Below are 27413 nucleotides of genomic sequence, written 5' to 3'. Positions count from 1 at the left end.
GATCTAACCAACCCTACTGTGCCTGGACTCAGCTGGTTCCATTGAATGGGATATGTAAGCTGGCTATTGAAATGCAGGTGTGTACGTGTCACAGTGACCCAACGCTGGCCTGTGGCCTCAGTTATGCGCGCACACACACACACACACACACACACACACACACTCCCCGACAGGCCAGGAAAATAGTTGTGGCTCCATCAGCAGTTTCCCTCTCCCGGCTCTCTCTTCCTCAAATAAACGGCTGTGGTCGTCAGTTTGGGAGCTTTGTTTGTTCTGTGGATCCTCTGTCTGCCCCCCCCCACCACACACACACAGTGTGGCCAGGGGATCCGGCCAGGCAGTGCTGGGCCCGCTGGCCCCTGGGCCCGCTGGCCCCTGGGCCTGCAGCTCTGGCCTGGACACTGTGTCTGTCTGACAACACAACAGAACTCTGCTCACAGCCAGACACAAGGGGGGATTAGCCCAGTGAGCGTGGTGCCCTGGCCCTGTCACACATCCACTCACACACTATACATACTGGAGATACACACACACACATTCACTCAGACATACACACTATCAACACTATACTTACTGTAGAAACACACACACATTCACTTTGACACGCACTATCAACAGTATATATACTAAAGATATACACACACACTAGACACCAAGTACACACACCCACACATTCACTCCCTATACACACAAAGTATACATGTACAGACACACACACACTACATAGAAACACAATGCACACACAGACGATGTATAAGTACACACACGCTGCAGCCCCCCCAGGCTCAGTTTGATTGAGCTCTTTAATGGATTATCGCTGCTTATTAGTTGGCAATGTGGTGGCTCTGGGTGTGAAGGCTCGCTAGTTGCTTAGTTACCTCTGCAGGGAATTCAGAGTGGCTGACCGGGGCTGTCTGCTGTGGCCAGGAGCTGTCTCTCTGCGTCCGTCTGTCTGTCCGTCTCTGCCTTTCCCCTGTCTGCCTCCATCTCTCTCTGTCGCTTCCTCTCTCTCCCTTTCTCTGACTCATACCCCCCTCGCTCGCCTCGCCCCGCCCGCCCGCCGTCTCCCTCTGTCTGTGGTCGTACACCAGGCCCCAAGTGAGTGGAGAATCTTGTCTGCCGTCTTTAACGCGGCACCCTTCTCTTTCTCCGTCCCCCCATCCACCGCTCCCTCTCCCACTCCCATCTCCACCCCCCCCAGAGAGGACGTGCCGCCGCCCAAGAGCCGCGTGTCGACGGCCCGCAGCTTCACCAGCGTGGGCAGCCAGCGCTCCTCCCTGGGCTCCATGTCTCCCTCCAACCTGCACGAGTACGCCATCAAGCCCCAGTACGACAAGTTCCCCTCCTCCAGCGAGGACTACGACCGCCCGCCCAGCCGCGCCCCGCTGCCCCCGCCCGTCGCCGCCAAGATGGCGGGGCCCAACCTCAGCCGCATGGGCGCCATCCCCGTCATGATCCCCGCCCAGAACAGGGACGGCTCCATCGTCTAGGAGCCCTGCCCCCAACGCCCCCCTCCCCCTCCCCCCTCAGGCGAGGGGGGAGGAGGGACAGGGGCGTGGCGTGGCGGGACAAGAGCCGGTGGAGAGGGAAGGGTGGCGGAGAGAGCCGGTTCAACCGGATTGACCACTTCCTGTGTGGAGGTGAGGGCGTGGGACGGAGAGATGGCGGTGCTGTAAATCAACTCCCTCGGAGAAGACGAACTGTATTTACTGAAGATGCAAAACCAACACACACATGCTTTTATGAATTTCCAACTTCCGTAACTTCTAGGGTGGATGTACAGTTGAATGGTCAAATGTACAGGTTCTATTGTACATACTGTAGCTGAATGCATGATGTTTCCTGTTTTCAAGTCTAGCTGGCCCTGTCCGTAGAGATGTGTTTAGAGAAAACACACCTCTGATTGGCGGATGAGGGTACAGTGTTACTCATACTGTTTATGGGCGTGAGAGATCTGAAAAACTCTACTCTCTCCCTCGCTGAATGAATTGTCCTCGCTTTGATCTGTTTTTAAACTTTTATCCATTTACTACATTTTTAAAACATTTTTTATTCTTGGTTGCTATCATACCTTTTTATTTTTTTTAAGGACATATACAATAGATAGATATACAATAAAGTGGATCGGGAATTTGAGTTGTTTCAGTAGAATTAGAGGCTGGCTGGGATTGTCCAGGAATCACACAAAAGTTTTTACTAACAGAAAACATTCCCTCTTCTTGAAGTTGAAGAATCTGGCCGGTGGTCAAATGTATCATTCCTGGGAGCAATTAGGTCAACTCTCTGACCGTTACAGCATTGGTAACGTCCAGCTCGCTGGGGCAGGACGAGAGCGGGGGAGGAGTGCTGGGGGGTGGAGGGAGGGGGGAGGGGGGGGGGGGGGGGGGGGTGTTGAGGCAAACACATTGTGTGATTGGTGGATGATTGTGTCTTTGCCCGGCTTACACAACAACAAAAAGAACCCCTCCCGCTTGAGTTCTTAGAACCGTCCGTGTTTCAGAGAACAGTGGAGGGCCAGAGGTCACCGAGCAATCTCATCTGATTGTGTTTGACTGGCACCGGACACCCCCCAATCCTGCTGACCCCTCCCAGCAGGTCCCCCTCCTCCCCTCCCCCGACACAGTCCCCCTGACTCGGTCCTGTGTCCTGCTGGAGCTGCATCCACCGCAGGACTGCTTCATCATCTTTGGTATTTAGAACGGGAGCCCAAAGGTCCCCCTCATTTGTCATGGTCCTAGTCGTAAGTGGGATCTATTTGTAACTGCACACCTGCTATTCCGTATCTTCGTTAACCCTCCCCCCCCCTCCCCTCACAATGGTTCATATGAAGTTATTAGTGGTCCTTATTACCCTGAGTGGGGAAGTAGTAAATGAAGGATTTCTCGGTGCACTCGTGACATGCCGGGTGGAGGAGGTGAGGCGGGGGAGGATGCAGGCACGGGGGAGGAGGGGCCGGGGGGGCCAGGGGGTTTAGGCTGCTCCTACAGTCCAGCACCCTTCCAGTCCAGGGTGCTCACTGTCCATGTTGTGACCCTCAGTCATGAGAGGCTGCTCCATCCTGTCTCTCTCACTGCCCCCCCCCCCCCCCCCCCACACACACACACACATCCCCCCTCCTCTCTGTGCTTCTCCACAGCCCCCATAGCTGTGACTGACAGCTGTGTGTCTACAATTGACATATACTATTGTTGTGCCTTGGCCCTATTGACTTCACACCCGGCTGCCACAGGCTCTGTGTGTGTGTGTGTGTGTGTGTGTGCGTGTGTGTGTGTGTGTGCGCGTTAGTGGAGCTAGGCTACATATTGCAGGTCCCAGTGGTCATTAGAAGTCTGTGTTCAAGGACCCAGAGCCCCGGTCAGCATATGCAGAATGCATTGCTGGCTGTCCTGCTGCTGCAGAACTTAGGTTAGCTCCCACACCTAAAGCTCGCCTCCTTCATAGATGGAAACGTAACATGTTTTAGCACTGTATGTAATCCTTTTTCATGCATTTCTTAAATTTTTTTCCACACATGATTTCATACATTTGATTTCTCCCTTTTGTTTTGTGTCATTTTTTTTTTACACCAATTATTCTTTTTCTTATTTGAATGAAAAGTTTTTTTTTGGCTCCTTGTAAATATCCTGTGAAAGTATCTTGTACTGTATCTCTAGAACTAATCACAACACAGTCTAACAGTCTGGTGTTTGTTGTATGACGCTCTGCAGTGCTGTGCTTGGCTATTCTCTATCTAAACCCCAGAGAGCTCTTATCAGTGAGAATGACTGCTTTCTTGTATGGGTGTGCACCGCTGACACACGCGCACACACTCTCCTGTGTGTGTGTGTGTGTGACTAGCATGTAATGTAGTGCAGGTGTGTGGTCTAAGGGGGGGGGGGGGGGGGGGGTGACAGGTGTAGAAGTGTCCTAGCCTGTTCCAGGTGTTGGCAGGTGTAATCTCACACCTCGGACACCTCCTCCTCCTGGTCTCTGGAAGGGGGGGGATGAGAATCTCCCAGCACCTTCTCTAGCCTGGGGTGTCGAATCTGTCCGCTTTACCCGCAACTTGTCTCTGTGTGTGCTGCTGCTTGTCTGTGTGTGTGTGAGCGAGCGAGAGTGTGTGCCTGTGTGTGTGTGTGCTTTCTTGCGTGTGTGTGTTCTGTCTGGATGGGCCCCTGTAGTATTCTAGTAGACTTAGACATTCAACTGCTGACAACCTGTAAAGAGCCATTAGCTAGTTAGACAAACTGTACAGTCCCTCACACACTAAATACTAATACTTATCATATTAACGGTAGCTTTGAAGACAATTGTACTAATATTGTATGAAACCGGGGATTGGAACATTGCGTGGAATCCATTTTAGTTGTACTTTTTCTTTTTGTGCGTGTATTTTTTTTTGTGCTGTATTTTTCCATAATAAAAGTCTGTAAAATGAAAAGAAAAGCTTGGTTTTATTCTTTTTCCGTAGTAGCAGCTGTTGACTGGAGCCTAAATCAAAGTAATTTCTTCACTCTGCAACTCTCTGCCTCCAGGGAGCCGGTCTCCTGCAGCCTTCCACTGTGATTAATTCTAATCAGGCAGTGATTTTCACCCCTAGCACCAGGTGAGGTGACTTTCCAACCACCTAATGACTGTAATTAATCAATGAAGCCGCGAGGCTCGATCACAACCAGCCAGCTCCTCGGTTCTGGGGAGATAACCGGAGAACGCGTACAGGTTTACGTCCCAGCACGGTGTTTAGAACCTTCCGGCACTTGAGCCCCTGAGTGAGAGCGTGTGCGTTCGAGCCTCATTGTTATTCCCGGGCTATAGAGCTCACCCTGGTGCTTTGTCACCCCCGCTGTGAAGTAAAGGGGACGAGTCAACATTTGCTGAGCTTTTTTCAATTACAGGCAATTTCCTCTCCTGGTTAATGTGGTTTGTAATTAACTGCATCGAGAGTCACAGCTAATCAACATTTGTTTCTAAATTAGCTCTCCTAAATAGCCGCTTGTCTGAGCTGAATACGGAGGAATGTAAGGTTAATGGCGATGAAGCCTATCATCCCTGCTGGCGTTTTGTAGCCGTGTCTTAACGGGTCAAAGCTCAGCCCACTATAACATCCTTTTTCTTTCCTTTTTCCTTTCATGATCTTGAGTTACGGGTGAATCTATGGCTGATAATTTGCCAATAGAGCTGTTGTGACTGGTGCAGTTGACTGGTGGCCGATAAAATACTGGAGCACTTAGTGGCAGAATGAGGCTGACAAGCCCAGCTATAATTAGATGCCTGTAATGGATAGAGCCTGGATGTATTGATCTGTGGTCAGTCAAAGTCACTGATGGCTTCAATAGCTCCCTAATCACATGGAGTTCTGCTCTGGGTTGGTTTAGCTGGGCTGGCCATGTTTTCCCCCCCAACGTCACGGCCCAGATGAATGTTCATGCTAATGTAATGGTCTCCTTTTACGACTGTATTCAAAACACACATTAAAAGGATATTAGCGCTGTCTGGCTATGACATGTATGGATTAGATTTAAGGGCCGTGCGCCATTCAACTGTCATTGAATTAGAGTACCATGCATTATATATTTCCTCTTGTATCCCGGCCCAATCTCCATTTGTGACACGTTTAGCCTCTTGTCCCGGCTTGGAGAGAGAGAGGGAGGACGAGAGACTGCCGTTTTGTTAAGCACCTGGGGATTTGTGCCTCCTCTTCCTACCTCTCCGCTCACTCCCATTTGACTGCAAGGTATTAATTGTTTGCACAGATCGAGTGGGGGGAGGATGGGGGGGAGTTCTCATTGGTTCTCCAGGCGGGTTTCCTTGGCAACCTTATCTGGTTGTACACAGTCTAAGCTGGCTGCGCCGTCGGATGATTTATCTTGTAAGCGTGATTCTCCCCCCGTGAACAAAAAGACCCCTCTAAAATGCACTGGTCTCAACGCAAAGACCCTCTTCCTCCCGTGTCTTCCTCCCGTGTCTTCCTCCCGTGTCTTCCTCCCGTGTCTTCCTCCCGTGTCTTCCTCCCGTGTCTTCCTCCCGTGTCTTCCTCCCGTGTCTTCCTCCCGTGTCTTCCTCCCGTGTCTTCCTCCCGTGTCTTCCTCCCGTGTCTTCCTCCCGTGTCTGTGTTAAGAAACCTCCGCAATGACCTCCTCCAAGAGGTCTCATAGTCTTGACAGTCGAGCCCAACCGTCTTGTGTAGGCAAGACTCCCTCAACAGGCGTGAGCAATGAGCACTCGTATAAGATGCTCCTGACAACCGCAACACTCGGCTACGGCAGACGTGACGGACAGGCTGTCTGGGATGAATCCTCCAGCTGTTCCTCTCCTCTCCCCTGCTAGGGAGGGAGGGGGAGAATAACACCCCGGTGCCCTTTGCCTGCGATCTCTTACCAGCCGTCCACATGCACAGGGTGAGACGTGTCGTACATTGGACAGTCTGGACAAAGTCTGGATCCTCTTCTCACGGAGTGACCGTCACATGCCCAGACTGAGGTCACCTCTGACGTCACCGCGACACCTCTCTCGTGGTGACTAACGTGAACGTCGGCTCGCCTTTTTTCCGAGTGGAGGCCCAGTGCCGTAGGGGTCTGCCAGACCCAACACACAACACATTTCATTCACCCATGAAGCACGCCAGTGAGCCAGGCACCCTTACAGTAGGAAATCCGGCTGAATGTCACACGGCTCCTTGGAGGTAACAGTGACATTTTCATCACTCCCTTCAGTCACGGGACTGAAACTAACGGCGCTTTGCGACGGCACGGTGGCGCTCCCCATGTGGTGAATTAACTTCATCAGAGAAGCTCTGCCGCCATGTTCCATATGGCGAGGAAGGGAAAACGTGCCCAGGAGTGCGGTGGAGAGGTTGAGGGCAGGCAGGCAGACGTGAGCAGAGGAGGGGGGTGTGCCGGTTTAATATCCTCCTCTCCGTGGTCTCACAGCATGGCCACATCCCCACCTCTCGCTCTGCTGGCTGGCTGACAGGCAGCTCTGTTATCGGCCGTGCCCGACCTCAGAGCAGGGGCAGGGGGGCTCGGATGAGCTAGCGGTCGGGGAGGCTGGAAGTCAGACCGGGGCGAGCCCCGGAGAGCCCTGCCCGAGGAACTGCAGTCGTTCACACTGTGATTTGTACCGTTAATCTGCACCTCCGCTGGACTCCATTACAGGTGATCAACCTCCACTGCCAGCTAATCAGGAGGGCACAATGGAAACGGCAGTGAAACACAGCCTTGGCCCCCGGGAACGAAACGCATTTCTTTTTTCCTTCCCTTGTGATTGGGGTCATCTCTGTTATTACCATGGTGATGTCGGTGATAAATCGTGTGTATGTGAGGCTGTGTGTCCTGTGTGCGCTTGGCGAGATTGTGTCCGTGTGCTCGGTGAGATTGCGTGTGTGTGTGTCTGTGTGTGAGAGAGAGAGTTTGTGTCTGTGTGTGTGAGAGAGAGAGAGAGTTTGTGTCTGTGTGCGCACATTTGTACACTGTGCAGCAACATCAGGCAGAGGGGCTACAGTGAGGCCACAGGTCAGGGTGGTGATTTAGTGGTGAGGGACCATCCCTCTCCCGTCCCAGCCTCTGGAGATGACAGCAGCCCACCCCAGGCTATTTCCAGCCAGGCAATTAGAGTGTCCTTCCCCTTCTCAGTGCTGCCCACGGACCCTACACTAGCCCTGTCCGCGTACACAGATTGAGACCTCCCTCCCTTTGCAGAACTCACCCATCACATCTGCTGGAAAGTGGGGCTTTGGCTCCAAGAGCTCTGTGGGTGAAGGGGGGGGGGGATCTGGAGAACTGGGGCTGATTCAGCTGCCTTCAGGAGAGAGATTGGCTAAATTGTTTTCTGGTTGTAGCAGCAGCCCCGAGGGACATGGCCGGGTCAGGGAGCAGACATGATCAGGAGGAGGACATGGAGACGGCATGGGTCAGCCCATCTGATGGGGCAGAGGATCCAATGGGCTCACAGGGTCAGTGAAAGCATAGATTCATTTGTGAGAAATGGCAGCTTCCTTCAAGGAGCCCAGGGGGAACATAAGATTGCACCAGTTAGCTATCGACTTTTTATTGTTGCGTGAACGGGGTTGGAGTGCAGATTTCTGACGTGGTTGTTGAAAATAAATCCATCTTCCATCACAAATAGAAGCAGGTTCCTAAAACCTGCAGGCAGGCAATATGTGCCAATAAAGGTCCAAGAAGATTGTCAGACAAGGGGCACAGTCGGTCACTAATTCGAGGGAATTCATTAGGCTATAGATACTGAATGACAAAAAAATGGCTTCCTTATTTCTATTCCATTGTCTTTGAGAGGTAGAATGTGACAGCTTCACCCAATTACATTAATGATGGTCTCCCGCCACAGTTTCTGTGAAAAGGTTACTTTTCACAGAAACCTTTTCACAGAAAGGTTTCAATATTCCTTTTTGCAAAAGGAATATTGTTCTCAGGACTGCGAAATACTGATATGTAAATTCCTGGTTCTTCGGAATTACAATCTCAGATATTACAAAAGGATGTAGGCTGTCACAGCAAGAGCTAGTTAAGCACCCCTTACACCTGTCTACGTGGTAATTCAGGGAGATAAAAATGGGGCAAGTAGACAAAGAACATGTTCTTCTGCTGTTGTAATAGCTAGCTGGTTGATAAGACATTCATAATGAGGGGTGAAATTAGGAGAAATTTTGTCATGAGTAAAGTGTAGAAAAATGTTGCCTCATCAAAACTGAACTATTCTCCTACTTTTTGGATGTTGAACAAATATGAATAGAAAATGTACCCAAGGATTTCATTTCAAGACCTAACACGTAGGTTGTGCATTCCCCTAGAAGAAAATTCTACGGAATTCAGGTTGTTAAACTTCTTTAGCTAAGCACTTGATGGCATTTGTATTCAAAAATACTATTTTGAGGCCAAAGGATTTATTGTAGACTATTACAAAGTGGTTGTCCATTGACCTTGTGGGACTTAAGTGCCAGGCATGTTCTTGCTCAGAGCAAGGCTGCACGAAAACTCTGCATGAACCATTTTGTGTCAATCTAGCCATCGGCTTGTCATGTGTAGCTAAAGGAAACTAATCTAATAGAAAAACCAATGAAACATTTGCCTGAAACATTCCTCATTGGAGAACACTGGAAATTAGTTCTACAATAAAAAGACTTATTGGACCTTTGAGGTCATAAAATCCCACTGAGTTGTGGGTAATTTAATACAGGCTTTTTAATCTGTTCTTTCAGAATTCTTAGAAAACTGTTAAGATTCAGTACAGATTTAAAAAGGGTGTCACATTCTCGCTGTCGTCTGCATCATTCACGGCTGTGTAAATGGAGAGACTTCTGGGAAAACAACCATTCCAAACACCTCCTCCATTAGCTGAAAGCGTAGCAGTAATGGTGTTCAGATTAATACCAGTTGTGTGTTTTATAGTCCATTTCTGAGCAACCATCCCCTGGCAATGTTCCCCTGCAACCATCAGGGGAACATTGCCACGGAGAGCGGGATATTTTCCCATTTATGAGAAGGAAAGGTATTTTTAGGAGAGCTGGAGAGTGTTTGTTTGGATGTGATTAGGATTGTTGTCAGGGAGAAGCTCCTCAGCGTTCCCACCTAATCGCCTTCTCGATAGACTCCCTCTGTTCTGCAGTGGGCAGGGAGAGTTTTCTATAAGACTGTGTTGGCTGAGGAGGCTGTGTAAGATTAAGAAGGGGACAGGAGTAATCTGGTATCGCCTCACCATCGTCAGTGTTTGTGTGCAGGATTGACACGTTTCGACCCCCTGAAGAGCATGATGTGTCTCTACCTGTAAGGATTCTCCCTGGGGTACAGTATGCACGAAAAATTGATTTTGAATCTCTTTTGTTGTAGAAATAATCATGTTCCAATGGCAGTGGGAACACAATGATACGGCCCAGACACAATCACCCGGCTCTGTCAGTGTTCACTGCCTAGAAATCTTTACCAACCGGGTTTGATTCCCATGGATGTCAGATGTCATCCAACCACCACTTCTCTTTATCTCTGTCATGCAGCTCTTCCAGTTAGACAGCAGTGGTGGCGTTTAGTTCCACATAAACAAATACCAGGGAAGTACCAAAACAGAAAACACCTTTGTTAACCTGCACGACTGGTTCTGCCTCGTCGAGAGGCAACACGAGAAGTGCTGGGTTCTGTTTACAGGATGTCATGCACGGTATGACTTGACTGGCGTTATTTGGAGACTGTTTGGGCGTTTTCATCCTTCACGTTATGTTTTGTCGCCCTCTAGTGTTGAAGAAGCAAAGTACACCCGGAAAGGTAACGTATACTGCCACACGCAGTCATTTTGAAACCTAAACACTAACTTTGTGTTCCTTGTATTTCTGTTGGGGATTTATATTTTATGTATATTGAGAGGGTACAATTCCTGGGGAAATGAATGGTAAGTGTGCTTGCAGCCGGGAAAGTTTATTTAACTACAAAAATATCTGTAAAGTGGCCTTTTTTGTTGTTGAAAAGACAACAAAGACAGTGATGCTAGACGAGGGATGTGAGGGGAGGACATGCAGGTGGACGGCTCAGGTGGGATTCAGAGCCCTGCCGTAAGGCCTCAGCTCACATAGAGCCACGAGGGCCCCAATATGATGACTTTCAGGAGTCTCCCTCTACAATGTCTCCCAAGAAGACACGAGGATGTTGGTCCCTAGAGCTTTTGCCACTGATACAACGTGAATATGTTGAAAACATATATTTAAAGTGGCCTTATTTTTTATAAATTTAAGATTCCAGATTTTTGATTCTGAATGAAGAGGGATAAGGATAAGGTAAGACCAAGCACACTACTTAAAAACAAACTATGTTTAAGTACAGTAGACCAATATAGCTACAGTGCTGTAACCAGTATGTGCTGGAATAAGACAAGCATAGTAAGAGTGAGGGTTATGCTGGCGGTTTGAAATGTAACAACTGTCGGGATCTTCTTCAGGGGTGATTTCGAATGGCGCAGTGCCGACCAAACCATACCTACCGGCGGTACAGTCATAGGTAAGTCTGTTAAAATATTAATCCTTTTGTAGTTGTACAATGGTGTGGCCTTGCGAATGTAAAGCTTTTACAAAACCTCTTGTGTTTCCCTTGTGGTTTGAAAGAAAATAAGAATAATGAAAAAGATAAACGGTTGAGAAGCCTAGAGGTGAGAATACATTTCCTGAAAAGGTATAAAATGAAAGAATATTTCCTTCATATTTTAACATTTTTGGCGACAAGGAGATGAATCAGGAGGACAGGGATAGTCCCTTTCAGGAGTGCACAGTAGAGTCCAGCAGCTCATATTACCAGAGTGATGGACTGTGCCCTTGTATGACAATATCTCATTAGTGACTCATGTCCCGGCTGTATCTGTTATCAGATGGACATCGGTCTCTTTCAGAATAAGTGTGCAAGACTTAACAGAAACTCTCGATGAATTTCAGTTTCACTCCCATCCTCCACTCGATGCATAGAGCTAGTATGCTACACATCTGATAGTTCACGCTTTGTATAACCTGATCATGTTGTGGTTCTGCACCCAGGTGCTATCATGGATTCCAAATGCAAGACCATCCTACTGACATGTTGTACTGTGTGTACAACCCCGACTGATGTTCCTCTGACCCAGACACATCTACCTGGTATGTGTCTGTTACTAAATCCTCAGACTGTATATATATATATATATATATATATCTGTTCTATATCTCTACCTATAGAGTGTAGCACAGTGTCAGTGAGAATCATAGACAGCACATGGACGATGTTAGTTCACATTTTTTAATAACATGGCACAATTTACATAACACAAGTTTAAATGAGGATCATGCTGAAGATTCAGTCGCTTTTGTTTTTTTTCTTCTTATTTTTGTACATGATCTAGAAAGACTTCATTTTTTTACGTACATGATAAACAGCAAAAAAGTTCTTGTTAACAATCTCTTTGCAATACGCATTGACTAACCACTACGGCTCCAGTGGACATTTTTAATGTTGGATTTAAAAAAACAAAACACTGCACAACATGATCTCACAGAGTTTGAAGCGCACAACTAACCCTTCAGTGGACTACTAAAATAGATCTCTGCTCGTTAGAAACAAACCGTCCATAGTTCAGACTTGCTTTTTTGTCTTTTTGTTTTGTAGATACAACAACTTAGGATAGCACTTTTAATACACTGTTTGACCAACAGAACTTTTTATCCAAACACGTACTTTACACTCCTTCAGAGGGGGAATCGTGATGTCCTGTTGTTGGTGTGCTGTGGTGTGTTCTCTCCATAACCAGGAAGTAGACAGGAGGGGGGGCGGACCCACAGTTCTCTCTCCCTTCAAACTCAATTTGCAGCGGTGACTCTGCAGTTCCCGACCCCCCCCAAAAATAGATAATACCTCTTCAAGGATTGTCACCACGAAAATCTCATATGTAAGACTTACATTACCACAGATTGTAGCTGGCTCTCCCAGACTCGTTGTCATGGAGTGCAGGGATGTGAACTGAAAGCTGAGGGGGTTGTGGAGAGAACACAGCGTTGTCAGGCGGGGAGGCAGCCTCCGAGGCAGCCTCCGAGACAGCCTCCGAGACAGGCCCAGACTGTTGTTGCATAGTTGAATGGGGGAGGTGGTCTCTCTGGTACAACGTTCATCTTGTTCTGCTGCAGCAAGCGAAAACTGATCTGCCAGAAGCACATTCTGCACCTGTTCCTCAACAGTCCTCTATTTACATTTGTTCAAAGTAAAGCTTTCAAAAACACCCTTTTGCATATTTGTACCATGATTTTTTTTTCTTTTTCCCCCGTAAGGAGTGAGCAATTCGACTGTACACATATCTACATGCTTCCCCTCTCTCATTGAAGTACCTGTACATTCCAATATTGTCTCTGTGGGGGCTTTCATCTCATTTCTACTTTTCTACAGACCTTCAGCTTACTCCAGACCACTTCACCGAACAAGAGAAAGAATACACACAAAAGCAGGAGCCAACTGGAAAAAGGTGTGTAAAATCTCATTTTTTTGTCCCCATCCTTTTGTCCCTTTTTGTACAAAAAAAAACAACTCATGGTGTGTGTGTGTGTGTGTGTGTGCGCCCATATCTGTTATTCACAGCTATGTTGGAGTCTGGTTCGCCCAAGGGTAAGTGCTTGGTGTGAGTTCACTATGAGTTGAGGCACAGGGCTGCTGGGTGGGGGGGGGGGTGGGGGGGCACGGGCAGTCTAGTCCGGAGTGACAGCCCAAGCTCTCCTCACCGTGCCTCAATGTCCTTGTGGGTGTGTGAGTTGGGCCTGTCCCTGATGTCTGTGCCCAGGGGCGTAGTCCGTCTGGGCGAGCCCGGTCTGGCGCCGTGAGTGGGTATCAGAGGGGGCGGGGCGCTCAGGGAGGCCGTGGGCGGGGTCTTGTTGAGGATGCCGTTCTGGTGGGCGGCGGCGGCGGCAGCGGCGGCAGCTGCCATACCGGCGGCAGCCGAGGGGCTGACCCGGGGGTAGTGCATGCTGGGAAGTCCGGGGGCCATGAGGGCATGGTGGGGGTGAGGCAGGTGGCCGTCCAGGGCGTGGTGGTGCATGGGGTGGAGGCGGCCGTGCTCGTAGTCCTCCCGGAGCATCTGCAGCCGCTCCCTCTCCTCCAGGTGGGCGCGCTCGTGCTCCCTCCTCTGCTCCAGCACCAGGGGGTGCGGGTGGTCGCGGTTAAAGTCATGGGGCTCCCGGTCCCGGTAGGACCGCTCGGCCTCGTACAGCCGGGGCCCCGCCAGCCTGTGCAGGGGGTCGTTCCTCAGCAGCAGGTCGCGGCCCAGAGGGTCCCTTCTGTGGATGTCCAGGCCCCTGTAGGGGTCCCTCATGGGGTCCCAGTGGAAGGCCGGGTAGGGGAACCTCTCGGCCCCCGGGATGGGGCTGATGCCCATGAAGGGCGCCACCATTCGAGTCCTCTCCAAGCCACTGATGGCGTTCATGGGGTGGACGCCAGCCATGCCCATGGGCATAGGCATGGAAGAGGGCGGGTGGAGGGTGGGTGTGGGGGGCACCTGGGGTGGGTGCTCGGAGGGTCTGTCCGGGGGGCTGTCCTGCTCCTCCTTTCTCTCCTCCTTCACCTTCACCTCGTTGCCGTTGTTCTTCTTGTGGTGCTCGTAGGTCGGCTCCCCCTTCTTCTCCGAGACGCCCAGGCCCCCGTTGGGACGCTCCAGACTGGTCTGACGGATGTAGGGGGACGTCCCCCCCCGGTTGGGGGTCTTGTTCTCGGACACTCGCCCGTCCAGGATGACGGGCGTGTCCTTGTCGCCGTGGTGGTTCTCCTTGAGCTTCTGCTCGTCCGACGGGCTGCGGCCCTCCTTCCAGGACTCCGAGTGCTCGCGCTCCCTGTCTTTGGCCTTGCCTTCCTTGTCCCTGGGGTTGTCACCGGGGGGCAGGTGGTTCCGGGGGGGCTCCTGGGGCCGTCCGTGGCCCAGCAAGGTGAGGGGATTGATGGGCACTGGGGACGGGTGGCTGGAGTGGCGCTTCTCCATGTCCCTGGAAACAAGCACAAACAAGCGAGGTTACTCCAACCGCAAATTTCACCCCCCACTTTCATGGCGAAGTCCGCAGCGACGTGTTACGTCAGGTAAGCCCCTCCCACCCACCTGTCCTTGTCGTCCTTGGTGACGGAGGAGGAGTCTCTCTTGTCCGAGTCGCGGTCTCTCTCGTGGGAGCTGACCGAGGCGCTCCTCTCCGAGTCCCCGGGCTTGAGCCAGGGCGGCGGCGTGGGGAAGGAGGGCGGCGTGCGATGCAGCCGGTTCCACGGCTCGTGGTTGTTGCCGAAGTGCTGCTGTGCGTTGGGGTTGTCTTTATGGCCGAACATGGAGTTGGGCGCTGTTAGGGATTCAACACACGGAAAACACACGACGCAAGTTAAAAGGCATATCGACATGGGACTACAGCGTCCATCGAGGTTCAAACTACATGGGTTCCCATCATCAACATGATGTGATACTATAGCTGAGATGATGTTCCTGTTAAACTGTATCTTGGTTAAAGTATAAATTGTTAGAACTTCTGGTCTTTGATTATCTACCACGTGTATGTCGATTTTTGGCCGTCTGCTCAGTGATACAAATATGCAACGTGTCAACTGTAAGGTGCGTCCAGGGAGCTGGAACTCACTTAGTGCCGGGTTCCCCAGCCCCCCGAACGCGGCCGAGCCGAGCGCCGCCAGGCCGCCGAAGGAGGGAGGCCTGCTGAACGGCTCCAGGTGAGGGGCGGGGGTGAGGAAGTTTCCGGGGTGGTGGGAGGGGTGACCGAAGGGTCCTGCCGAAGGGTGTGTCGGTCCTGAGGGAGGGAGGGAGGGAGATGAGTAAATACCATGCATTAGGGGTGGGGGGGAAAACAGCGATTCACGTTCAGCCTTCTAGCGATTCACGTCGATTCACACATTTTATTTTTAATGTAAGCATTCATTGATCTCATCAAACTTGAACTCAGACGTTATCTGATGTATCTGCTCTGTGTTGAAGGGTGCAAGTGTCCCCGGCTCCAAGTTAAACACTCTTACCTCCAGCTGAGAAGAGCGTGGCGGGGCGTGCCAAATCGTGGGGGTGGTGGATCGCACCAAAGAGGCTGGGGCCCGGGGGCCGGCTGAAGAACTCTGGCTTGAGGCCGAAGTCCAGCTTATGAGGGTCGACCTGCATCTGCTGCTGGAAGACGCCAGGCGGAGAAACAGCACATGAGAAACCAAGCCCTACACTTAACCTCACATATAAAATACCTACTAGTACACAGCATACAGTACAAAACACCATCTTATGCATTCTACTATAAAATAAAAACGTTGGGCAACAATCGACTGGAAGTTAATGGAACAATGTTAAGTGTTGTAAGACGCTGCCTCAATAAATACGATCTTGATGAAAGGCAAGAAGATAGTTTTTGGATGTCTGTCCCCTTGTCGTTGTTGTTACTGTAATGAACCACCAGGTGGCAGTGGTCTCACAGCACACATCATTAGGGGAGGTCTCACCTTTACTTTCTGTTGGTGGTGGTAGATCTGCCAGGCTATGTGCACATGCATGGCACACCACTTCCCTGGTTTCTGGAGACACAACAAGAGGACATGCTTACCGTCAACAGCTAACATTCAGCAGTCAGAAAACACACACATGCTAGCTTTCACTGTAGGGCGTGACTGTGACATGGTTCAAGTGCATGAATGGGTCGAAATCCATGCCACGAACCAAACCTACATTTGGCTGGGTTTGCTCTTGTGTTACATTTATACAGAGATAGCAAAGTACACATCATTCACTCTAGTAGCAGTACAGATCATGTCTAAAACGACTTACTGAACACTTTTTCACTCAAATTAAAGTAAAGAAGTATGGGCTCTGACATGTACGTAAGTTGAAAGTAGCCATTACTACTACAGTGTCACTGGTAACTGGACCTCACATCATATTAATACATTCATACATATATACATTAGACATGCATTCGCCAGGAATAATTTTTACGATGACAATTTCGAACATCTCCCTCATGATCACCCATGGCCATGGATGATCACCCATACTATCCCCTTTGATAATTTCCCCCCAAACACCCATACTAACCCCTTTGATAATTTCCCCCCAAACACCCATACTAACCCCTTTGATAATTTCCTCCCAAACACACATGCTAACCCCTTTGGTAATATCCTCAAAAACACCCATACTAACCCCTTTGATAATTTCCCCCCAAACACCCATACTAACCCCTTTGATAATTTCCCCCCAAACACACATGCTAACCCCTTTGGTAATATCCTCAAAAACACCCATACTAACCTTTTTGATAATTCCCCCCCAAACACCCATACTAACCCCTTTGGTAATATCCTCAAAAACACACATACTAACCCCTTTGATAATTCCCCCCCAAACACACATACTAACCCCTTTGGTAATATCCTCAAAAACACCCATACTAACCCCTTTGATAATTTCCCCCCAAACACCCATACTAACCCCTTTGATAATTTCCTCAAAAACACCCATACTAACCCCTTTGGTAATTTCCTCAAAAACACCCATACTAACCCCTTTGGTAATTTCCTCAAAAACACCCATACTAACCCCTTTGGTAATTTCCTCAAAAACACCCATACTAACCCCTTTGGTAATTTCCTCAAAAACACCCATACTAACCCCTTTGGTAATTTCCCCCCAAACACACACATGCCTTTTTCGTTCGAAATAAGCCCAACATGATAAGCAGTGGTTTTAGACCTAACTAAACCTCTCCACACTGTGATCCTCTAGCAGAGACAACATCATCCTGCTACCTGCTCTCTGTTGTTGTGAAGCTGAAAACACTCCAGCCCAGAGTGCTGCGCTCAGATCATTAAAGACTCTATCGACTCAATCAGACAACACTTATAAGGCAGGCTGACACTCTAATTAGTTTTTCTTGGTAAGAGTGTGTGTCTGTGTGTGTGGGGAGGGCGGGAGGGAGGGAGGGGAGATGCTGGGGAGGGGATATGACCGCGGATAGAGCACTCTTACCCTGAGAATGGGCCGAAACGGATCCGTTAGCTAGAGAGACAGAGAAGGGAGGGAGAGAAGAGAAAAGACTCTGTTATTTAGCTGTCAATCAAGCCATTCTAATTAGCGACGGAGCATCGTTTCATTATTGGCCAAATTAAAATGTTAGAATTTCCCTTTTAAATGAAGCATTGGGGGACTAATTAGGAGTGTGTTTTATGAATGTGCCTGCCCTCAGTACACCCCCTGCATATCAATACAGACAGGCTGTCAGACAGCGGTGTAGTAGTACCACGCCAGCACTGGGCCTAACCAGCCGTAAAGATATGCGGCCACGCAGCACAGCGCGCTGGCTGATCAACACACAACTGATAATGAGCTGCTTGTTGATGATTAGAAAACAGGCTTAACAGGAAGCATCGCTCCAAAACGCTGACTGCTTCTGATAGTCTGGGGGTGGATTTTAATAACATGGTACAGGGTTTTGTGTGTGCGCGCGTTTTTTTTGAGTTTGTGTTTAAGACTTACCCTGGGGTCCTTTTGTAAGAGTGTGTGTGGGACAGCGCCGGGTCTGGAAGCTACATCCAGAGGATTGGAGGTCTGAGGAACACACACAGAACACGCTATCAGACAGCAGCTCCCCAGTAGCAGCCCCGGCTTCCCGGACGGTCACATGGTAAGTGAAGGGCACATTGGAGGCCGCAGAGTGCGAGTTGCTCTTCAGCAGGCCTCGACCGTGTATTCCACATGTGTGCTTTCATGGACCACTCCCTATGCTGAAACACAAGCGTAAGGCGTGTGTGTGTGTGTGTGTGGTGCTCCGTACCTTAGGCTGAAAGGCCCCCTGCAGCGAGCCGAAGGGTCCAGTGGGCGGGATGACCGGGGGAATGCCGGACACGGCAGGGGGGTAGGAGTGGAACAGCTGAGAAAAGAGAGAGCAGAGGAGTGAGGACAGGTGTGGCGGTTCACTGAGGCCAGCAGCTGTGTGGACTACGAGGGCCCAAGAGGGCCCCTGCCTTGGAGAGCCTACTATGACCGCCCCTAGAGCCCCCAGGCTACTCACCAGAACCTCCACCCATTCATCTCTACTGGGAGTATGTGTGGAGTCATTAAATGTCTCTATATGTTCAGCACAGCTACTAGAAAAAGGAAATTGGAGCGTTTCCCCCAACTCCCTTGACAAGAGATGGAATGCTTTGGTTGAAACTAAACAGAAAGATATTAATGTAGAAAGGAAGGACATGCAGGGTCTGCCCTGGGTAACCATTCTAACAGCAATAAGAGGTATTAACATAACTGATGGGCGTTATTGCTGCTCTCAGTCACAATGAGCACAACAGCTGAATCACTCTGGATAGCAGATCGCTAATTAAAGCCAGGGGGTCAAGTGCGGTAGATACAAAAGCATGTACACACAAAGACACACACACAAACACACAAAGACACATACACAAAGACACACACAGTGCAGCTGTTTCAGCTATTAGCTGTGGGTTGTTCAGTAAATGGCAGCATGTGAAAAATGGTTAGCAGACAAGACATAGGATTAGTGGCACAAACATATCTTCCTTCATCTCCATCTCTCTCTCAGTCTCTCTCATTCACAAACACAATGCAAGAGCCAAGCAGCCGGTCAGTGATGAACAGGATGCTGGAGTTTCCTCCAGCAGCAGCAGATGGGCGATGGCATGAGATCATAAACACACTAGGACACCGACTAGCATGATGAGGTGACATGACAGAGCAAGATGACGGGGGGGGGGGGGGGGGGGGGGGGGGGGAGTCGTCAGAAACTCACGCTGTGTCTGTAGAAGGGGTCGACTTTTGTCGGGTATTTTTCAAACTGTTGGAAGGAATGACATAAACACCATTGAGAATGGGAGCGCACTTCAGACCAAAGCAACAGAACAAAGAGCTGACTCTTAGAACATGCCTCCGAAAGGACGTTTTTAGGGGACAGGGAGTGGACGCTGCGGCGTGTATTTTTGCCGCTGAGTCATCTCCGTGCTAGCGGCGACGTTTGAGACTTGAAGGCTTGTTTTGTCGACACTAAACAGGCAGCGATTTGAGCGCTCGCTGCTGCCCTGCCTCAGAGAGACCACCCCCCTCCCTTCCTCCCTCCCTCTGTTCTGTCCCTCATTCACTGCGTGACTGGAGCCCTGGTGAACTTTGCAGAGCTGCCTCTCATTTAGGGCAGCTTTAGGTGACTTTAATGTGGGTCTGGGGAGAGCGTTCTCCTTCCCCCAAGTCAGGACTAAACGGTGCCATCATAAAAAAGCTTCTCTTTTAGGCCCTCATTAGCTGTCACCCAGCTAGCCATACAGCGCCTTGGAGGAATCTTCAGAGCTGCCGAAAAACTCTGTAGTCTAAGCAATTTACAGTGGGTCTGTGTGTGCGAGTCTCAGGGACTGCCACCCCATCGCCTACAGTCGCAGACTAACAGCATGGCTCGAACCCAAAGCATTCTCCCATAATGAAACCCCCACAGAACTAAATGATGTCATTAAAGCTAGCATGAATAAACCGGTATTATGTTCTCAAAGCTGGCTCGGAATTAAACAACTCGTTCTGGCCAGTTATTGCCAATTTAGAAATAACTGTATTTGAGTTTTGTTGGGGTGGGGGGTGGGGGGGGGTGGGGGCAGGGGGGCACATATGCCAGAGAAAACACTAGAAAGGGTTTTGGGGAGAAGAAAGGCATCATTGTGGTTGGGGAGAAACACATGGTCATCATTGAGCACAGCCCACAGAAACCTCGGTTTTCCTGCAGACAGTCTTACACACACGCATACTATACTGTGTAAAATACTCACATTCATAAAACTCACAAAAAACACTTTCCTTTCCACCCCACCCTAACCCACTCTTATACATGTAAAACACTTAACTGCTGCACATGAAAAATAGTATAAACTTAATACCCCCCCCCACCCACCCACCCATCCACCAACTAACCACACACACACCCAAACTTCATCCCCAATGACCTCCCTCCCCAAGGTACCCCTGTTGGAGTTGTGCTCTACTTATCCTCACATTTCTGGCTGGGGTACGCACCATGGGCGGTGCAGGGGTGGGCATGATGGCGTGGGGGAAGGGGGTAAAGGTGTGCTGGTGGGTGTGCTGGTGGGTGTGTTGGTGCTGGTGCTGATGCTGGTGCTGGTGGAACTCTGTTCGCAGGTATGGGGGCGGGCCCAGGGAGGCACCGCGGTCGGCACTCTGGGAGGCCAGGAAGCGAGTGTTGAGTTCCTGACGTAACAGGTCTTGTTCTGGATTGGTGGAGGAGAGAGAGAGGGGAGGGAGACAGAGTGGTGGGGGTGTGACTGTTATAACCTTAAACAATGCTACAATCTTAAAGTAAGTCATAATGACACAAAGAATCATCATACTGATCAAAAATGTACAATTGTGCAACGTTTCTCAAATAAATAAAAGGATGGATCTTAATCTTAATCATGTTGAACTATGTATCAGTGCTTAGAGTTACTGTAGAGCTAAACTCTTTAGGCACAAATATTTATTGGCGACTGAATCCAGCCTTGCACAGACCCAGTTATCCATTGGCACAAGCTCTCAAACACAAACCCAGAAATGCATTTTATATTTTGCTCTCTGTCCAAATTGAGCAAATTGCCCAAGAAAAGTTATTTTCTCCAGAGTAACCGTATAATTTGTATTCCACAGTAATTCAATGCACCGTTTTATACATGTATTTCTATCTTTTATTGAGTTATGGGGAGGGGAAATTGAATTTTTTTCTTCATAAAAATCTCATCAGAATCTTTGAACAATATCCAGCCTGGTTCATTGTGTATCGACTAAATTGATTTCTCGTAGATGAACACATTTCCCTGTGAAAATGAAATGGCTGAGAGCGTTACTAAAGCCTTCCATTCCTCCTCGTCCACCCTGACCCTGACATTTAGCTTGATAACGCCCTGTCAAAACACTGAGAGCGTGTAATCACTTTTACACCAAGGCATAATTGGCTGGTGTCTGTCATTTGTGTGTGAAGCCAGGGGCCCATCCATCAAAGCTGGCAGCGAGAGAAAGAGAGACAGAGAGAGAGAGAGAGAGAGAGAGAGAGAGAGAGAGAGAGAGAGAGCAAGACAGAGGGAGAGAGAGAGACAGAGGGAGAGAGAGTGCGCTCCTGTCCACACCGTCACACCAACACACACCGCCCCCCAGAGCCCCTCTGGAATCTCGGAATATCAAAACGACTGTCGCTGTCCTCCATAAATTATCACCAAGGTAACATTCTGCCCATCCGTCTGTCTGTCTGTCTTCCCCGTGTTTCCATGGCTATAACACTCACACACGCACCTCTCCCAGAGCATGACAGGGCTAGCATCTGCCACAACAGCCCCTGCATAATTCACGACTCTTCGTATGTTCAGGCAGCTGTTGGGTGTGCTTCCTCGCCGCTCCAGAGGGGGGCGTTGTGGCTGCATGGGCGCTGGCTTACCTGAGTAGGCACTCCCAGCGGCAGGGTGTCCAGGGACCGGCAGGGTACTAGACGTCAGTGGCGGTGGTGGGGGCAAGGCCGCTGGAGGCGCAAACATATTGGGGTGATGTGGGTGTGGCGAAGACTGCAGGGCCTGAGGGAAGCCGTGGGGAGCGTTCTGGTTGGCCGGGAGGGGCAGGGGGAAGCCGGCGGCGGCGGAGGGCGGGAGGTGGTGTAGGTGTGGGGGCGGAGCCTGGGGGCCGTGGGGGGGCTTGCCAGGTGTACTGCTCCTACTACTGCAGGGGAGAGAGAGAGAGGAAAGAGAGAGAGAGAGAGAAAGGGGGGGGGGGGGGGTTGGAGTAAACAAGGGTTAATTCATCTGACACCCTTCACTCCATCTGTTTGTTCTCCGTCCTCCATCTGCTGGGACTGAAGACAAGCACACGGACGCTCCACCCCGTCAAAAGGCCACGGCTGCATCGCGGTATGAAGGAACCACACCACCTTCACAAACCACTCAAGTACATGCGCCGCTAGCAAACACGACCGAAGCGGCGTCTGTCTTCAAGTTAAGCCAGATGCAGTAGCATGGAACAGAGAGAGAGAGAGAGGGAGAGAGACATAGAGAGAGGCGCAGACGGAGAGAGACACAACTTCTAGCGTGCGGGCATGTTTTCCCCCTGAGGACCCTGGGGGAGCCTGTGTCTCGGTGTCTTAAACACTAAAGCCCTGGAAGCCGGTCTGCCCGTCTCCACTGTGGTCCCGTGATTATGCACAGTGACTGCCAGAGCCCGCTGGCAGACTGGCAAGGCTGGCGACGAGGGAGGGAGGGAGGGAGGGACGGGGGAAACGAGCGCCAGCTCCCCAGAGCCTGAGAGCTGGAGCAGCTTTCACTGGGACTACAAAGGGGCCTCTGGAGGGGGGGAAGCTATCCTGGAGCTCTGAATTAATGGAGAGCGTTCCAGCGAGCAGGCTGGTGCCTGGGCTCTCCACTATGTGGGGAGCAGAGCAGATCCGTCGAGAAGAGAGCCTGTGTGTGTGTTTGTGTGTTTGTGCGTGGCAAGCCGTGCTGGAGGGCTAGGGAGAATTCGGATGACAATGTGGGTGGGTAATAAATCAAAGGCACTTATCTCTCAGCACGAGTGCCGTTTTACCCACCCTGTTGACAATCAGCGCTATTGTGCGGCAGGGAGAAGTTCAGCTTTTCCAGACAATAATTTACATACTGATATGGTATCAGAGTTCCGGCGCTTTCAGTTTAAGAGGGGCTTGGGTATTTTGAAGTGTGTTTGAGTGTGTGTGTGTGTGTGTGTGCCCAGGTTCAATGCTATTACATTGTAGCCCACTCAAAAAACAAAGTGCACAAAAACATTCAAACAAGCTCAACGAGAAAATCTACTTTTGTCCAAGTGTAGTAAAGATAGTGCTCACCTGTGCCCGTTGAGGGTGAGGTTGCTATTGTAGGTAGACAGCGGACGAGGGTGGCAGCGGGAGGGGGGCCGGTGGGGACCGGCCTGGCTGGGGTGGTGATTGTGGTGGGTTTGTAGAACTGGAGATGGAGGGTGGTGGGGGTGGAGGTTGGGTGTGGGTGGAGGCCGTGGATGGGCTTTCTCAGGCTGGTGCTGGGGCCGCGGAGGGTGGGCCTGCGAGGGCTCGTGGCCCTGGGCGAGAGGCAGGGCTGCGGGGGTCTGAGGCCTGAGGAGAGCCTCGGAGCGTGGGGGCAGGTGGGCCTGGGCCTGGCTCTGGGCCAGCCGCGGGGGAGAGGGCTGGATCTGGGGGCCGGGGGGTAGGGGCCAGAGGCAGGGAGCGGGCGGCCGCTCGGGCCTGGGGGGGTGGAGGCTGCTTGGGGCCGCTGGGCGCAGGAGGCTGGACGTCCCGGCAGCTCTCCTGGCTCTTCTCCTGACTCCGCTCTAGGCCTGACACCTTGGGGAGGGCCGGGCCGCAAGGCTCCTGGCTGCCATTGGTGGAGGAGAGCGCATCAACGCTGAAATCTGGAACTATGGAGAGAGAGAGAGAGAGAGAGAGAACGGGGGGGGGGGGGAGCACAAAGAGAGAGAGACTGGTCAGATTTCAGCACACCACTAATTAGGCAGCTACAACTGTCCCACATCAAAAAATCAGGAAGTAGAGAAAACACCGCAAAGAGAACTCCTACACTGATTTCCTCTGACTTACCAGAGAGCACGCCAGAACATATCGAGCTGCAGGAAACATCGGACCAGATCAAGCCTTTCACAAACGTTACCATGTGTCTCTACGGCGACGGTTCAGACGTCACGGTGCAGATGTGTGTCTGTGCGTGCGTGTGCAATGAGCTCATTCCCGGTGTAAATGATGATTACCAGCCCAAGAGAGGCTGCTGCTACCGGGGGTGAGTGAGTGATGGAGCCTCGACAGTGTCGTGTCTGTGTAATTGCCTCCGCGTTATTGTTCTACGCGATGTGTGTGAGCCCGCGTTTGTGTGCGGGAGTGTGTGTGGCACAGCGGTGTTCTGCGCTAACAGACAAGGCCCCTCAGAATATGAACTCTCTCTCTCACACACACACACACACACACCCCACTGTGACAGCATCTGGGCCTATTCACTTGTAATACAAGTCCCCACGTTCCATCCCTCACACACACACACTCTCCACACACACAATCTAATATCATCCCCAGGGCCTAACTACAGAGTACTTCTGTGGTTCCTGTTCCAAGACCTTACAAGTCAGAAAACTGTGCTTTAATATATACAACATAGTTCATCTTTGGGTATTTAAAAAGCTATGATGCTCCAATATGCCCTATGCATATGGAACATAGCCTTAACACAGCCTTCAGTAGAGACCCACTCATTACACTGCATCCTGTAGGCAGTTCTGGTGTTCTGGGGCTAGGCAGAGAGACTCATGGGAGATGACAGTGCATACATCTCCTGTAATTAACTCTCTTCCCTGGCCTGGGGTCTCTAGGGATGGGGGGGGGCGGGGGGGGGGGGGGGCTAAATCCCTTCTCCGGCAGCGCAGAGCTGCGTTGATGAGCCCCGATTCCCCCGGGTGAAGGCCTGGTAGAGAGAGCGAGGGGGGGTGTGTGTGCGGAGCGAGAGGGGGGGTGGTGCTCGACTGGCAGGCTGAGGCCTCTCTGAGGACGACCTCCCCCCCCCCCATCCTCGGAGTACCAGTGTCCCCCTGGGCCCAACCAAGCAAGTGCTAACACCACAGAACTGAGCGCGACACGCCTCAGCTAGCATGCTCTATGGTGGGCCCCTTCCACTGGCATTAGCATGTTAAGCAGGGTGTTAGGGGCCCCGCACATGTGACACCATCATTAGGGTCAGCGAAGCTACTGCCTGCTGCCAGATGAGGATCAATACAGGCTATAACTGCTATTGACTACAAGTCCCCAGGAGGCATTTCACTGTGCCAGACATCTGGCAGGCTGACTGAGACAAAGACACACTTGCCAGAGATCTGCTGATCCCATATGACCACCGCGCTTCACAGAGCAGACCCCCCCAAAAAAACACTGGCTGGGAGAGAAGAGGGTTAGGAGGAATTCACTGCTGCCAACATTCAACCCCTCAGGCTAGCTCTGATTTTTCATGAAATCTTCCCAAGTCCCGATAAACATCTCTGTCTTTTCCCCCCACACACGCCAAACAAGATGCCATCTTGGGGCCGCGGTGCATCAAGTAAATCCATATCAGTCTCCGCTCGCCTGCCTCCTCCCATGCCAGACCCCCGCGAGGGCTCCCCGCCCCTCCCCCCTACACACACACCTCAGCAGAAGGAGGGAAAACTCCCTAATTCTGCCCTCCCTCCCCAGTCTTCCTCCCCCCCTGGGCATCCAGGGGCTTGTTTTCAGGAAAGTGTGAACGTGTTGAAGTGACGGTGGTCTGTCCTGCTTGTAATGAAGACCCCAGGGCCCGGCTCGGAGGATGAGCTGCCCCCCCCCCCCCCCCCCCCCCCCCCCCCTCCCCCCGATCTCCCACAAGGCTTCATTTGTCAGTCTCCTTAATCCCAGGAAACAAATACAACCAACCCTCCCCTCCCCAGGAAGAGCCAGCCTTGCTGTTTGCGCCTCTTACGTTTCATTATTCTCGACTCCTTAAGTAGTAGGTGGGTCCTGTGGACATGGGGGGGGGGGGGGGGGGATAGGAGGGAGGGGAGGGGGGTATTAGACATGAAGGCCTAGTGGGGAGCCAGGGCTGGATTTGAGGGGTTAAGACGGGAGCGGGGGAAGGGGGGTGAAGGGATGTGGAGGGGCTTTGTGTGGGTCAGCAGGGTCTGTGTGTGTAGCAGAGCCTGGTGTCAGGGGGACCCACCGAGGGGCTTAAGAGTGCAAGTCATTAACCGGGGGGGCGAGCCACCTCTTACCCCTCTCAGAACAACAGGAACACACACCACCACTCTGCTGAGGGGTGGGAGGGGGGGGACAGGGGGAGAGACAAAGAAAGAGGAGAAATGAGGGCCGCTCAGAACATGAGATGAAGAGCATGGGGTACCTCGAAAAGGACGCTTCAGCCATGGCAACAAGAGTGAGAGATTCCATCATGTTTGTCATAGACACTGCCTATAAAACGGTTACACAACAGCTGTCTACATTACACCATCCTCCAAACAGCTAGTCCACACCTGTCCTAATAAAAAACACTTTCCTATGGCCCTTTCCTCTGCTACACACACACACACACACACACACACATATAGAGAATGCGTCTCCCTGCAGTCTTGGAGACCTCCTGACAGATTTATGGGGAAGAGACCTCTGGGACACGCCTGGACTCTGTCCTTCTCTGCCCCCCCCCCCCCCACCCCCCCCACCCCCCCCCCATCTCTCCATTCCTCCTACAAATAGCCACCTCTCACATTCTATACCCACACGCTCACCTACAGGATCCAATCAAGTCAGGGGGTCACATAGGCTCAATCACACAAAACCAACAAGCTAACACTCATAGGGTGAGTGTCTGACCCTTCATCTCTCTCTCTCTCTCTCTCTCTCTCTCTCTCTCTCTCTCTCTCTCTCTGTCTCAATGATCTCCCCCCCTCCATCTCTCTCTCGCTCTTCCTAATAGGCTGGTGTCTGTCTGAGCGGAGCAGACCTGAGCAGGAGTGACAAGAGAGAGGCTAGCGGCTGACCCAGGCTGGCTGGCCCCAGGCTGCTGGCCCAGGCTGGCTGGCCCAGGCTGGCCGGCCCAGGCTTGGTGGTGCGCCTGCCTCCCAGGACGCGGAGCTGTCCGGGCAGCTCAGCGTCACATTCCCAACCTCCAGCATGCACTGCTCATCCACCTGAGGCCCGCCTGTGGACGCTTCCCCGCTCCGCAGCCCCGTGGGCCCAGAGCGCCGGAGACGTCTCCCTCCGTCACGACCAGCTAGCTTTCCCCTCCTCTTTCACAGCCTCTCAGGTGTCCGTCAGATACGCGGTGAGACAGGGTGCTAATTTTCATTTAGCCTCGTCCGTGTTGCCCTCTTAAAGTTAAGTGACTCCCGTAAAGACTTAGCATCGCATGGAGGTTAGGGTTACTGGCAACACTGGGCAAGCT

General features: G+C 51.2%; 2 protein-coding genes across 4 annotated transcripts in view; one reads left to right on the top strand and one right to left on the bottom strand.

Moving 5' to 3' along the window:
- Positions 1–2452, top strand: part of cxadr (CXADR Ig-like cell adhesion molecule) — a 32611-nt gene extending 30159 nt beyond the window's left edge. Inside the window, exon 7 of the mRNA XM_067257089.1 lies at positions 1202–2452. Coding sequence (XP_067113190.1) covers positions 1202–1490 — 289 coding nt within the window. The 3' untranslated portion in view covers positions 1491–2452. The remainder of the gene's footprint in view (positions 1–1201) is intronic.
- A 9274-nt stretch (positions 2453–11726) lies between these two features.
- On the bottom strand, positions 11727–23417 carry LOC136963037 (autism susceptibility gene 2 protein-like). Of its 3 annotated transcripts, none has more exons than XM_067257020.1 (12): positions 23318–23417; positions 21908–22182; positions 20479–20711; positions 19241–19285; positions 18269–18364; positions 17971–18042; positions 17464–17493; positions 15942–16013; positions 15477–15618; positions 15089–15253; positions 14569–14797; positions 11727–14458 (listed from the first exon to the last, which is right to left on the bottom strand). In XM_067257020.1, the coding sequence occupies exons 2-12, from the start codon at positions 22002–22004 to the stop codon at positions 13204–13206; spliced, it is 2436 nt and encodes an 811-aa protein (XP_067113121.1). In that variant the 5' UTR covers positions 22005–22182; positions 23318–23417; the 3' UTR covers positions 11727–13203. The 3 variants fall into 3 exon arrangements, with proteins under 3 accessions (XP_067113121.1, XP_067113123.1, XP_067113122.1); XM_067257022.1 differs by having other exon boundaries at positions 15477–15615; XM_067257021.1 differs by having other exon boundaries at positions 21908–22179.
- Between the last annotated feature and the right edge of the window lie 3996 nt (positions 23418–27413).

Source organism: Osmerus mordax, chromosome 19, assembly GCF_038355195.1.
Source record: "Osmerus mordax isolate fOsmMor3 chromosome 19, fOsmMor3.pri, whole genome shotgun sequence".
Classification (NCBI taxonomy): domain Eukaryota; kingdom Metazoa; phylum Chordata; class Actinopteri; order Osmeriformes; family Osmeridae; genus Osmerus; species Osmerus mordax.
This window is presented reverse-complemented; position numbering and strand designations above follow the sequence as displayed.